At 47.6% G+C, this 13,545-nt stretch overlaps 1 protein-coding gene across 3 annotated transcripts in view; it reads right to left on the reverse strand.

Moving 5' to 3' along the window:
* Positions 1-12,227, reverse strand: part of DGKD (diacylglycerol kinase delta) — a 106,354-nt gene extending 94,127 nt beyond the window's left edge. For 2 of the 3 annotated variants that reach the window (XR_008661195.1, XM_055300151.1), the window contains exon 1: positions 12,070-12,227. Coding sequence is in view for 2 of the 3 variants with exons in the window: in XM_055300151.1 (XP_055156126.1) it covers positions 12,070-12,225 (156 nt within the window). In the remaining variant the exon portion in view is untranslated. Of the gene's footprint in view, positions 1-11,287; positions 11,427-12,069 lie in introns of those variants that run through there. The other variant, XM_055300152.1, reaches the window with a different exon arrangement.
* Positions 12,228-13,545: the final 1,318 nt, after the last annotated feature.

Genomic DNA, 13,545 nt, shown 5'->3' on the forward strand with positions numbered 1-13,545 from the left:
CTACAAAAATTAACAGAAAAAGAGCTAAAACCATAAAACTCCTAGAAGAAAACATTAAAGTACATCTTCATGACCTTGGATTCAGTAATGGTTTTTCAAAAAGAACACCAAAAGCATAAGTAAGAAAAACGTAGATAAAACTGGACTTCGTCAAAATTTAAAACTTTTGTGCATCAAAAAACACTATCAAGACAGTGAAAAGAGGGGCGCTTGGGGAGCTCAGTCAGTTAAGTGTCCTACTCTTGGTTTCTGCTCAGGTCATGATCTCAGCGTCATGAGATCAACTGCTGTCTGGCTCCAAACAGAGTATGCCTGGGATTCTTTCCCTCTCCCTCTTGCTCTTTCTGCCCCTCCCCCCACTGGCATGCATTCTCTCTCCCTAAAATAAATAAATAAAGTCTTTTTTTTAAAAAAAGACAGTGAAAAGAGAACCCACAGAATGGGAGAAAATTTGTTGATCTGATAAGGGTCCAGTATTCAGGATATATAAAGAACCCCTCAACTCAACAACAAAAAGATAACCCAACTTAAAAATGGGTAAAGGATTGAAATAGACACTTCTCCAAAGAGACACAAGTGGCCAAAAAGCACAGGAAAAAATGTTTAAAATTATTAGTTACCAAAGAAATGCAAATCAATACCAGGAGATACTGCTTCACACCCACCAGGATGGCCATAACATATTAAAAAAAGAAAAAAACAACTAAGTGTTGGCAAGTGTGTTGAAACTGGAACCTCCTACATCGCTGTCGTGCTGTTGGAAATTTAAGAGTGCATGTCCATTGTGAGAAACAATTTAGAGGGTCCTCAATAAGGTAAACACAGAACTACCCCACAATTCCACTCCTTGGGTAAATACCCAAAAGAATTGGAAACAGGCTTTCAAATAATAACTTGTTCACAGCAGCTCTATTCAAAACAGCCAAATAATAGGAGCAATTCGAATACATATTAGATGAAGGGATAAACAAAATGTGGTGTATCCATACAATGGCATACTATTCAGCCATAAAAAGGAACAAAGCGCTGACACACGCACAACATGGATGAACCCTGAAAACATGATGCTAAGGGAAAGATGCCAGATACAAAAGGCCACATACCGTGTGATTCCACTGACTGATATGAAATGTCCAGAAGAGGCAAACCCACAGAGACAGACAGCACATGAGTGGCTTGGGGGGTAGGGAACAAGGAGTGACTACTTAATGGGGAAGAGGTTTCTCTACAGGGGATAAAAAAGTTCTGCAACTAAATACTGGTGACAGTTGCACCACCGTGGTAATGTACCTAACAGCACTGAACTATATACATTTAAAATGGTTATGGGGATCCCTGGGTAGCTCAGCGGTTTGGCACCTGCCTTCGGCCCAGGGTGTGATCCTGAGGTCCCGGGATCGAGTCTCGCATCAGGCTCTGTGCATGGGGCCTGCTTCTCCCTCTGCCTGTGTCTCTGCCTCTCTCTGTGTCTCTCATGAATAAATAATACTTTTTAAAAAAATAAATAAAACAAAATGGTTAAAATGAGGGGGCACCTGGCTGGCTCAGCAGTAAAATGTGACACTTGATCTGAGGATCATGAGTTCAAGCCCCACGTTGGGCGTGGAACCTACTTGAAAATAAGTAAAAAATGTTTAAAAATAAAATTGGTTAAGGGACACCTGGGTGGTTCAGTGGTTGGGCGTCTGTCTTCAGTTCAGGGCGTGATCCCAGAGTCCTGGGATCAAGTCCCATATCGGGCTCCTTATATGGAGCCTGCTTCCCCTGTCTCTGCCTCTCTCTGTGTGTGTCTCTCATGAATAAATAAATAAAATCTTTTCTAAATAAATAAATAAATAAATAAATAAATAAATAAATAAATAAATAAAATGGTTACAATGGTAAATAAAGAAAAAAGAACAAGTGTGCCCCTCTTCCATTTTGCTACAATGGACAAGGCACCACTCATCCTGGATCCTGGGGTGTACTTCACCATCGTAGGGCCAGAGCCAGGCTCAGGAAAACCACCACAACCCAGGCACCGTGACATTCAGATGCAGAAGAGCAAAGCCAGCTAGAAGCAGGTGGCAGGGCACCCAAAGCACCACACTACTCAGACTACTCAGAGGTGGTGGGAAGAGCCGGCCCAGAGCAGCACAAGCTCAGCACTGGATGTGGGGCCAATCTCAGGCAGGACTCACACTCCCTGTTTGAACAGCAATTCAAACCCACAGACCAGCAAACATTCCAGGACTGATAAATCAAAACAAGAAAGTTAGAGGTAGGAGGCTAAAGATATACCATAAAACACAGGCATAAATCTGAATTAATCTATTACAGAAACCAGAAAACCATTTTAGCAAATACATGCTTCTTGTTGTAGGATTACAGGAAGACACTGACTCTATTGAAAAATTAAAATTTTTTCAAGGACAAGGAGCACCAAAATGAGAACAGGATGAAATTAAAGTACAACAAGCTGCGATACAGGCCATGATTAGAAAAGGAAGCAAAAACAATCATGCCCCAGCAGAATTAAAATCCACATGTAAGGGGCTAGAGGGAAAAATGTACACGGCAGAAAATGTCATAGATCGTGTACAAGACAAAACCAAGACCAAACAGAGAGCTACAGGATATAGTGGAGAGAACACAAGACTGGAAAGAGCTCACGTACAGAGAGGTGAAGAGACAGATACATCTACGAATATTAAGAACCACAGAAAAGGAACACAAAATAAATGGAGATGCAAAAGTCAGAGATACAACCCCCAAAAAAGAAAGCAAAGACCTGCCGGGTGGATGTGCTGAAATCACTGGGCGCTGCATGTCCCGGGCAACACGGAGAGGAGGGCAGCACGGCTCATGGGCCTGCGCCAGCAGCCTCAGCCCCAGGACAAGTGCCCCACATCCCCACCACGGGGCTCCATCCCGAAAGTTAAACAACAGATGGCAACCCAGCAAGCAAATGCTCCAAGGCCAAAGAGCCAGCTTGTAGGGGCTCTCCTGGGAAAAAGTGAACAATGTGGGCATCAAAAGGAATGACTGTGACTGATTGTAAAACGCTGGATAAAAATAGTGAACCTCTGGTGACAGAAAGGGAGAAAGAAGGGAACATTTGCCTCTGCCAGGGATGACTTTCTACCAAATCTTGACTTTGAAAATTGGTAATTAAACAGAAAGAATCCAGCAATTACCCTGCCTTTTAAAAAAAAAAAAAAAAAAAAAGATAAATTGTAGTCCTTCCCCAGTGGAAGTGGGGAAAATTTACAGAAGAATACCAACAGATAAACATGGATGAAGTGATGGGGGCGGGGGGGGGTGGTCTCCATTTTGCAAACTTGTTAATCGATTTGGGCAAGTCTTAGGAAGGAATGCTGAAAACCGCTGAAGAGAAGGATATTTGCATAGTGCCCAGGAAGCACCTCACAGGTTACCTCCTGACTGCAAAGAGGGAAATCTACATTTCTGATGGAAAGATCTAGCATCTCCGCATAAAACAAATGATGACACAGCAGAGGGAACAGGCTGACAGGACACTGAGCATCCAGATGGAGGAGATCTGCCCAAAACATCAACCTGAACGTAACGGACTCTTCAAACCACTCGTTTCCAGTTTACAGCCCATAAAAGGATCAAAGAAACCACAAGGAAACAATCAGACAAATCCAGACACAGATTTTACAAGACCACTGCCCCTGTCTCTTCAAAAAGTCAATGTCATAGTGGGGAAGGGAGGGAGAAGGTGCCCATAGGGAGCTGTTCTAAGCTGAGAGACTCCTGAAGAGGCACAACAAAATATAATGCATGAATTTTGATTGGTATATGGTCCCCCGAGGGAGGCTATAAAAGACATTTTTGGTTCAACTGGAGGAATTTAAAAATGATGTGCTTATTAGATATTAGAAAATTACAATTAATTTTTAGGTGTAGGGACGCCTGGGTGGCTCAGTCAGTTAAGTGTGTCTGCCTTTGACTCAGGTCATGATCTCAGAGTCCCAGAGTCTGCTTCTCCTTCTGCTCCTCACCTTGCTTGTGCTCGCATGCTCTCTCAAATAAATAAAAATATTTAATAAATAAATAAAACTTTTAGGTGTAATAATGGTACACAGGAAAATATCCTTATTTTTAGGAGTCCTTATTTTTAGGAGCTTAGATAGAATAATGGTATTTTTAAAATGTCATTTTTTAGGAGGTGCATGCTGAGCTATTTAAAGTGTTGTGATGTCTACAAACTACTTTCAAGAGGTTTATCAGATGATTTATATTCAATACATATAGATAAGGCATTCTTGGCAATATGTAAACAATTACTGATTCTTGGTAGTAAGTTATTAGGCATACACTGTACTATTATTTTTAAATTTTTCATAATTAAACATTGAAAAAGAGCTTTCCTTGCAAAGATATTCTTCACAGAATATATGGTACAATGCCCATAAAATTCAAGTGAAAGCTTACATATACTTTCATTCCAACTCAGTTATACATACCCAGAAAAATGGTCTAGAAAGAAATATAAAAGTAACAGTAATGATAGTGCAGGTGGTCCTCCAGGTGCTGAAATCAGGAACTTATCTTCTTCCCTTTCCCTCCCTCCCCTCCTCTCCCCCCACCTCCCCAGCTTCACCCACTTCCTTCTCTGACTGGTCCCCTGCTCTGCCCACATCCTAAAGCCAGTGGCTGAGTTGAGCAGGGGCCCTCTCTCCCACGGTGCCACTGTTCCCTCTCTGGCTCCAGGAACCACTCCCACTGTTGCCACAGGACCGTCAAGGGGCTGGGAAGGATCCAGTAGGAAGAGATGCAATCTGGAATCTATGAGGCTTGGGTGGCTTCATGGCATGCTGGCAAGCTACCTAACTGCTCTGAGTCTGTACCCCTCGAGAATATGAGGATCCAGGGTACCACTGCAGCAAAATCCCAGAGCTGGTCCTCACATAGAACTCCAGAGAAGTGCTCCAGTATCCAGTCAAGGGAACCGCAAGCCACCTCTTCCCAATCCCCACACCAAACCATCACTAAGTTCTCACAATGTCAAATCCAACTAATTCTTATCACCACCACCCCAACACTGGCCTAGGCCACCTGCCTAGGCCACAAGAGAGCCGGAGCAATCCTTTCAACATAGATCAGATTATGTCTCACTCCTACCTAAAAGCAGGGACAGTTGGCTAGCTCAGTTGGTAGAGCATGTGACTCTTAGTCTGGGTGGTGAGTTTAAGACCCATGTTGAATATAGAGATTGCTAAAAAAAATAAAATCTTAAAGCAACAGCACCCCACTCCTACAGAGCCCAACACAGCCTCCTACCCAGCCCCCGCCCCAGCCTCATGTCCCTGTCAAGGACACCTTAAGTCTTGCCAACCCTATCCACACCAGCTTTTTTTTCAGGCCCTTGACTTTCCCAAGCTTCCTCTCTGGCCACAGAGCCTTTGCACACCTCTTTGACCAACTACATCTTCCTCATTCTTTTATTAATCCTTTAAAAAAATGTTTTCCATTATAAAATAGCACACATAAATATAAGCCCACAGAACAAAAGTGCATATAACTACCACAAATTGAGAACCCACTATCTAGGTCAAGAAACAGAACACTCTGGAAGCTTCCTCTCTCATGGAGCACCCAAACCTACCCAGATTTTTCCATCATCCAGACATCTCTGATAATCATTTCTTTGCATGCAAGCTTAAAGACACAAGCCGGCAAGACTAAACACCTAAGTGCCCTATCTATTCTGTACACAACTTTCTTTCATGTCTGGCTTTTTTGGCCAGACTACATCAATGCTGTGATTAATCCTTAAATCAGCAGGTAGCAGCAGTTCATTTTCACTGATGCAAAATATTCTCTTGAAAGAACATACCATAAGTTATTTATCCATTCTACTGCTGACTAATGTTTGGGTTCCCTCCACTTTTGAGCTATTACAAAAAATACACTAGTAATACTCTTGTACATGCCTCTTGGAGTACAGTAACTTACATTAGCCATTAGATACACACACCTAGAAGTAGAACTGCCGAAACATAGGATATACATTTCTTTAACTTTAATAGACACTAACTAGCGAAATGTCTTCTAATGTGGTGTCGCCGACATAATATTCCCACTAACTGTGGTGAGCTTTCCCTTGCTCCACCTCCTTCCCAGCACCCAGAAAGAGACACCAAATGAAGAGATGCACCGGGCAAGGTGTAGGAGTGGTGAGGAGCAGAGAATGTCCATGCCCTCTCTGGGCATGCCCACACACACACACACACACACACACACACACACACACACACTAATGTGTTCGCCAACCCAGAAACTCCTTGACTCTCCTTGTTAAAAGAGTTTTTATAACTCAATCTCCAAGCTCCCTCCGCTCCTACGAAGTTGGGGGTAAATGCTGAAAGTTTACACCTCTAATCACTTGTTTGGTCTTTCTGGTAACCACCTCCCATCATGAGTCACCCCGTTAGCATAAATTCAGATGTAGCCAAAAGGAGTTCGTTATGAATAACAGAAGACAATCTTATCACTCACGTTCCAAGTGAACATGAATTTTAGGGGAACACTATTCCAACTATTACTGACTCCAAGGTAAAAAGCAGCCAGCCCTAGATGCCAGCTCACTTCCACAGACCTTCGTCATCCCGTTTCTAGCCCTGTAATTCTGCAGTATCTTATCAACTGCCTCCTATTAGGCGACGGTGCTTAGCAGAATGGCTGGTCAGTTACTCAGCCCACCACTAATAGAAGCAGAAGTCACTTTCCCCTACTCACCTCCCCTTACTGCCCCCCTTCCCAGTATCAGGTCAAAATCACTGATTACATCCTCCCAAAGCACTCTGGCTGTCACCTGCTTAACGCTCATCCCCAATCACAGTGCCACGCTAACTGTGTGATCACCTTACTAATGTCTGTCTTCTCTTCAGACTATTAGCTCCAGGGGTGTTTATGGTTGTCGTTCAGTAAGGTACACCAAGAGCCTAGTACACTTAACAATATTTGCTGAGTTAAAATGAATCTGCGAAACAAGAAAAATAATGACCAGTCCATGGTATTCCCACTCATATTCAATAAATTAACATTTTAAAAAGATTTTCATTGCTAATTATCTGCCAGATTCATTTTTATTTGCTCTTCTGGCTGCTAGAGATGAAGAATCAGCCAGCCCAAGCTAGGGAAGGAGGGGTTCAGAGAGAATGACTAAAAAGACAGAAGTAGGGCAGCCTGGGTGGTTCAGGGGTTTAGCGCCACCTTGGGCCCAGGACGTGATCCTGGGGACCCGGGATCCAGTCCCACATCAGGCTCCCTGCGTGGAGCCTGCTTCTCCCTCTGCCTGTCTCTCTGCCTCTCTCTCTGTTTCTCAGGAATAAATAAATAAAACCTTAAAAAAAAAAAAAAGACAGAAGTAATCATAAAAGAAACCATTTACTAAAGGCTGATAATATGCCAGGCCCTATGCTAAATGTACGTAGATTGTTCCATTAACTTCTATGACTTAACATCATTTCTATTTTAAGGATCTGACAACTAGTATTATCCTTCCTATTTTGCAGATGTAGTGCTCGCTTTGGCAGCACATATACTATTTTGCAGATGTGGAAATTGAGGCTCAAGAATACATTTATTGTCATTACTGACAACCCAGGAACTGGTATTTTCCCTGTTTCAGATCAGGAAACCAAGTCTTAAGTGGGAGTAGAACGTGAATCAATTTGTTTAACAACAAAGTTCAGACTCTTAAATATGCACATGAGCTTTAAAAACCGTTCATACCACTACACACCTGCTAGGATGGCTATAATTGAAAGACGTAATAACTGAAAACATGGAGAAACTAGAACCCTCACACAGTGCTGGGGGTAATAAATGTAAAATGGTGCAGCCACTCTGGAAAACAGTCCAGCAGTTTCTCAAAGGTCAAGCACAGAGTTGCCATGTGACCCAGCAAACCTACTGCTAAGCAGACACTCATGAGAAATGACACACCACATATGTCCACACAGAAACAGGTATGTGAATGTTCACAGCGGCCTCATCCAGAATGGCCAAAAAGTGGGATTAACCCAAATGTGCAGGTGCCAACATGGGTAACCTCTGAATGCTAATGCTAAGTGAAAGAAGCCAAACACAAAAGGCAGACATACTGCATGATTCTACGTATGTGAAATGTCCAGAATCGGCAAATCCTCAAGACAGAAAGTAGATCAGCAGTTGTTGAGGCTGGGAGAGTTAGAAGGAATGAGGAACGGATGCTAACGGTTATGGGGTTTCTCTTGGGGGTGATGAAAACATTCTAAAATTGACTGCGGTGATGGTTGCACAACTGTACATACATAAAAACCACTGAACTACATACTTTAAAGGAGTTAACTGTACGGTATGTGAATTATATCTTTATAAAGCTATTTTTTCAGTATTTTACAACTTAAACATTTTGCCTAATTTCTACTACCCTTCATTTCACAATGGGAAAAAATGCTTTGTTTACATTTGAAATCAGGAATATGAACATTTTTCTGCACAAAGCCAAAAATGTTGGCTTTTTAAAAACTTTGAAATAGATTAAACTCTATCTTAACTGAGATGCTTTACAGAATCACACTGCTCTTTATTCAAATTTTAAAATGCCTTATAATGTGCTAGTGAATTAATTTACCAGTGTATTAGCCTATCTTCCCTTTCCACTCTAACTATGAGGTCCTATAGAGTCAGTATTGTGTGCCCTGGTTAGGAAATACAAATGAAGTAATGGGCTTCCCAGGGACAGGTGGAATTTGGGAGAATATCAGACATGCATGACATGCTAAACTTCTAAATGACCATCTCAAATCTCCACTCATCAAGTTTTCAGTAACGCTAAAGGCTTGGGGAAAAGTTTTAAAAGAACCTCTTAAACTAAAGATTTCTTTGGGGTTTGGGAAAGCTTCCCTCGACACATATGTCATAAGGACTTGTTTCTCAAAGTCTGGTCCATGGACCAACAGCAGCATCTCCTGAGAGCTGATTAAAATGTAGACTCTCAGACCTACACCCCGGACCTACTCAACCAGAATCTGCTGTTAAACAAGATCCCCAGGGGATGTGCCTGCACAATAAAATCTAAGAAGCACTGTCATAAGATACTTCCCTACCTTTTTCCATTAAAACAGCTCTTACCTCACACTGGACTGGTATTTCAAAAACTTGACATGCACACACCTCTAGTCCTGGGCCAGCGTGTCCTCAGTTCCATTCCTTGATCTTCTGCTCTACTCCAAATTGCAGAGGGGCTGATCCCTAACAGGCTGGGTTTCCCAAGCAAGAAGGGGATGGGGTTAAGACTCCAGCAGCAGCTGTGCCCCCTGAAAGGCACCAGGGCCCCCCAGACAACCGACAACCCCAGGCAGTTCAGCCTCTTGGCAGGTGGAAGCTGCTCCTGGGGTCTAAAACGCCACCTCCTCCCTGTCCTCCAGCTCAGGGGTGACAGTGGTTTCCTATCTGTTGCCTCATCTCAGGGTTGCTTCACTGGCCACTGTTTGCATCCTCAGTTCTTTTATCATCTGTGCAACCACTCCCCTACATTAAATTCCCTCTGTTTTAAATACTTCAAGTGGTTTCAGCTTTCCCATTTAGAATCAGAATGATACTCCTATCATTTCAGATATTTCTCTTATGCACCACATATACCACAGCAATTTTCTGAATGGCTTATATGCTTTAAAAATGGGGGGGGGAGCTACTGCACACAGAAAACCTCACACTTCCCACATTCAGACAATCTCTAACAACACGAAAGAAAAATTAGCCTTAAGCTATCTGTACAGCAGATGTGACTGTATTCAGCAACTCAAGTCCTCAGGGTGTATTTTTAACACTCTACCCATCACTCCTTCTCAACCAGAACAGCTGGTAGGTACAGCAGCTATTGTTTTTTTGTTTTTTGAGGTGGGGGGAAGCCTCCTAAGGAACAGAATTCTGGACAAATACTGGAATCTCTGAGAGATCTAATCTTTTTTTTTTTAATTTTTATTTATTTATGATAGTCATACACAGAGAGAGAGAGAGGCAGAGACACAGGCAGAGGGAGAAGCAGGCTCCATGCACCGGGAGCCTGACGTGGGATTCGATCCCGGGTCTCCAGGATCGCGCCCCGGGCCAAAGGCAGGCGCCAAACCGCTGCGCCACCCAGGGATCCCCGAGATCTAATCTTAATCACACTTGTAAATCACATGATCCACCCCACACTGGTCACATACCATGCTCCAGGACCAAACAACAGGGGGGAGCAACTCTTATCAGTATCCTTTAGGGCTACTTGGAGATCTTCCTAAAAGCACATCTTGACTGGTCACTCCCATGCTCTGAATAACCCTCAGTGGCTCCCTCTCGCCCAAGGCCAAAAACCCAACTCCACAGCTGGCCCTTTAAAATCCAACCCAATCTACCTTTCCAGCCTCTTCCTAATTCTTCTCCACCTGAGCCACTCACCTTCTGACCATTCCCCAGGGGTGCCTAAACCTTTCGATACAATACGTGTCGATATGCATCAACTATGTGCAAAGCCCGTCCTTCCCCCAATTAGCCTGCCAAGCTCTTTCCCTCCAGATTTGTTTTAAAGGGGATGTCCCCTCCCTGCCTGCCAGGGTAGCTGGATTCTCTGTCCCATGAGCTTCCACAGGACTTACTATGTCTTACTGTCCCATGCACAGGCGTCCATCTCCTACAGACTAGGGTCCAGACTCCTACTGTCCATCTTGGGATCCTGACCACGGTTCAGATCCAGATCCACCTCTACAACCTGTCACGCCCTGAGCAAGTCACTTAACCCCTCTACCTCGATTTCCAATCCCATGTAGATGGGGGCTGATAGAGAACAGCCGACTCAATGGGTTCTCACTAGCACTAAATGAGTTAAGCCGTGTAGACTGCTGCACAGTTAACCCAAGAAAAGTGCCTGGCACACTGCCTGGTAAGCAAAGAAGAACTGCTACCATCACAATTATGACCATACCGTTATGCCTGGAACAAAGGAGGCGTTCGATACCTATCTGCTGAATAACTGGAACGCTTCTCAATTAAACTTGTTTGTAACACGTTCAGACCAAAGATTAGCCCCAGCACAAGCATCCAAGGCTGACAGAAGGCAGAGCAAGAAATGGCTCCCCCAGTGAAAGTACCAGCGGAACCTAACTGGCCCCGGAGGAAAAGCGCAGTGCAGCAGGATGAGCGCCTGTGCCAGCTGGAGCGGCCGGGGCTGCCCACAGACCCAGCGTGCCCTCAGCCACCTGTGCAGCCACCTGCCTGGGGCAGCCGCGTTCTAACAGAGACGGCTCACCTGTGGCGAAAACCATAAGCAGTCTTCAACGGGAACCGCCATGGGAAAACAAAGGGCTCAACTTTCCTCCCGCAGAAAGGAAATGCGTCTTTCTTGCAGCGAATCTTCAGCCGTCGGGAGTTCTCCGGCGAGAGTTCGGTGGCCGGCGGGTGCGCGGCCAGGAGAAGCCCCCCCCGCCCCCCCGCCCCGCGACTCCCGGCTTTCCCCAGGGACCGCGCATCCCTGCCTCTCGGGGCACGGAAACGCGCGCGAGTCCGGGAAGAGCCCCCACGCCCGGGGCCAGCTGGGTGTCCCCGGGGACCGCAGGCGGGTCTGCGGAGCACCCCGCGGGCAAGCACCCGGCCAGCCCTCGGCGGCGCGCGGAGCCCGGGGCTCGGGGAGCGTCCGCCTGCGGGGAGCAGCCGGCACCCCTGTCCCTGGAGCGCTCGCCCCGCGCCTCTAGGCCTGCGTCCCCCCGGTCCTCGCCGCGCAGCCCCCCGCCCCCCCGCCGCGGGCGCCCCCGGCCCGGCGCCCCGCCCCGCCCGCCCGGCCCCGCGCGGCGCCCACCTGCGCCCCCCGCCCGGGTCCCGGCCGCCGCCCCGCCGGGAGGGCGCGCTCCCCCGGGGCGCGGGGCGGGGCGGCCGGCCCGTTACCCCGCGGGGCGCGCTCCGCCCGGCCCCCGGCGCCCGGCGGGACCCCGGGCCGGGCTGGGCCGGGCCTGGGCGGCTCTCGGGCCGGGCCGCGGGCCTCACGGGGCTCCCGCGGCGTGAGGGGCGCGCGCCCGGGCCGCCGCCGCGGCTCACCTTCTGCCGGATCTGGCCCGACGTGGACACCTTGCGGATGAGCTTCTGCGGGGAGCCGGGCTCCGCCTCGGGCTCGCTGTCGGACGACTCCTCGGGCGGCGGCGGCGGAGGAGGCTGCGGCGGACCCGGCGGAGGGGCGCCCGCCGCCGCCGCCATGCTGCCGGGCCAGCGCGCGCACAGCGGGCGGGGGCGGGGCCGGGGGCGGGGCCTGGAGGGGCGGGGCCTGGGCGGGGGCGGGGCCGGGCCGGGGCGCCGCGCCCCCTGCCGGCCGCGCGCGCAGCCGCAGACGGAGCCGCGCTCGGGCCCCTCCGCCTCCACCCCCGGGGGTGGAAGCGGGGGAGGGGGGGGAGGGGGTGGAAGGTCGGGGGGGGGGGTCTTAGCGTCTGTTTATTTTCTTTTTTCTTTTTCTTATTTATTTTTTTGATTTTCTGTCTAGGACACAATTTGTGTGGTTTTTGTTTCTGTGTTCACTTTTTTTTTTTTTTAGTCTTCCAGTTCAAGAATGTTAAGTGATGGGGCAGCCTGGCTGGCTCAGAGGTTTAGCGCCGCCTTCAGCCCAGGGCGTGATCCTGAAGTCCCGGGATCGAGTCCCGCGTCGGGCTCCCTGCGTGGAGCCTGCTTCCCCCTCTGCCTGTGTCTCTGCCTCACTCTCTCTCTCTGTGTCTCTCATGAATGAATAAATACAAAATCTTACAAAAAAAAAAAAAAAAGAAGAATGTTAAGTGATCTCCAGGAGGCTTGGGACCGTGTCCCGTCTGGCCCTGCATTGTGTCACGTCTATAGCAGCGTCTGGTATTTAGTAGTTAGTTGCACCACAAGCAGCTGGGAGTGGATGGCTGCATGCGTGAATGCAAGAAAGAAAGAAGAAAGTACTGGCCTCTGGGGATGCCAGAAGAGGGACAAATGATTCCATCTGAGAAGGTTCCTAGAGAAAAGATCCCTGAGTTAGGAGGAACTGGCTAGCAGGAGTTACCACTGGGGGGGGGGGGGGCGGGGTGAATTGTGTTCTAGGAGGACGGACCAGACTGTGCAAAGGCCCAGAGGCCAGAAAGAACTAGTGGAGCAGGGAGTTGTGGCCTAAAGGGAGGAAAATAATGGGAAGAGCTGTGCCTGGGAGTGGGCAGGTCTGATAGGGCTTTGTAAACCTGATAAAGGGGTTAGTCCTGAGTGCAACAGGAAGCCCTTGAGGGATTTTAACCCTGGGCGGGGCTGAGTCACAAAGCTGAGGCCTGTGATCTAGACTTTGAAGTAATTAGGGCAAGTGGCTGTCCTGGGTCATTGGGAGGGGCTGCAGAGATAGAGAAGTGGACTCAAGATGGGAGGGATTTGTAGGTGGAGGCGGGAGGCACAGGTAACTGGGATGAGGCCCAGGGTGCTGGCCACGACTGTGGGATGGCAGATGGGTAGGTGGGACCCTTCACCAGAGGGCACAAGAGAGTGCACTTGTTTGTTTTGCTGCCATACAGCTGAGAAGGG

Source organism: Nyctereutes procyonoides, unplaced genomic scaffold (assembly GCF_905146905.1).
Source record: "Nyctereutes procyonoides isolate TBG_1078 unplaced genomic scaffold, NYPRO_anot_genome, whole genome shotgun sequence".
Taxonomy (NCBI): Eukaryota; Metazoa; Chordata; class Mammalia; order Carnivora; family Canidae; genus Nyctereutes; species Nyctereutes procyonoides.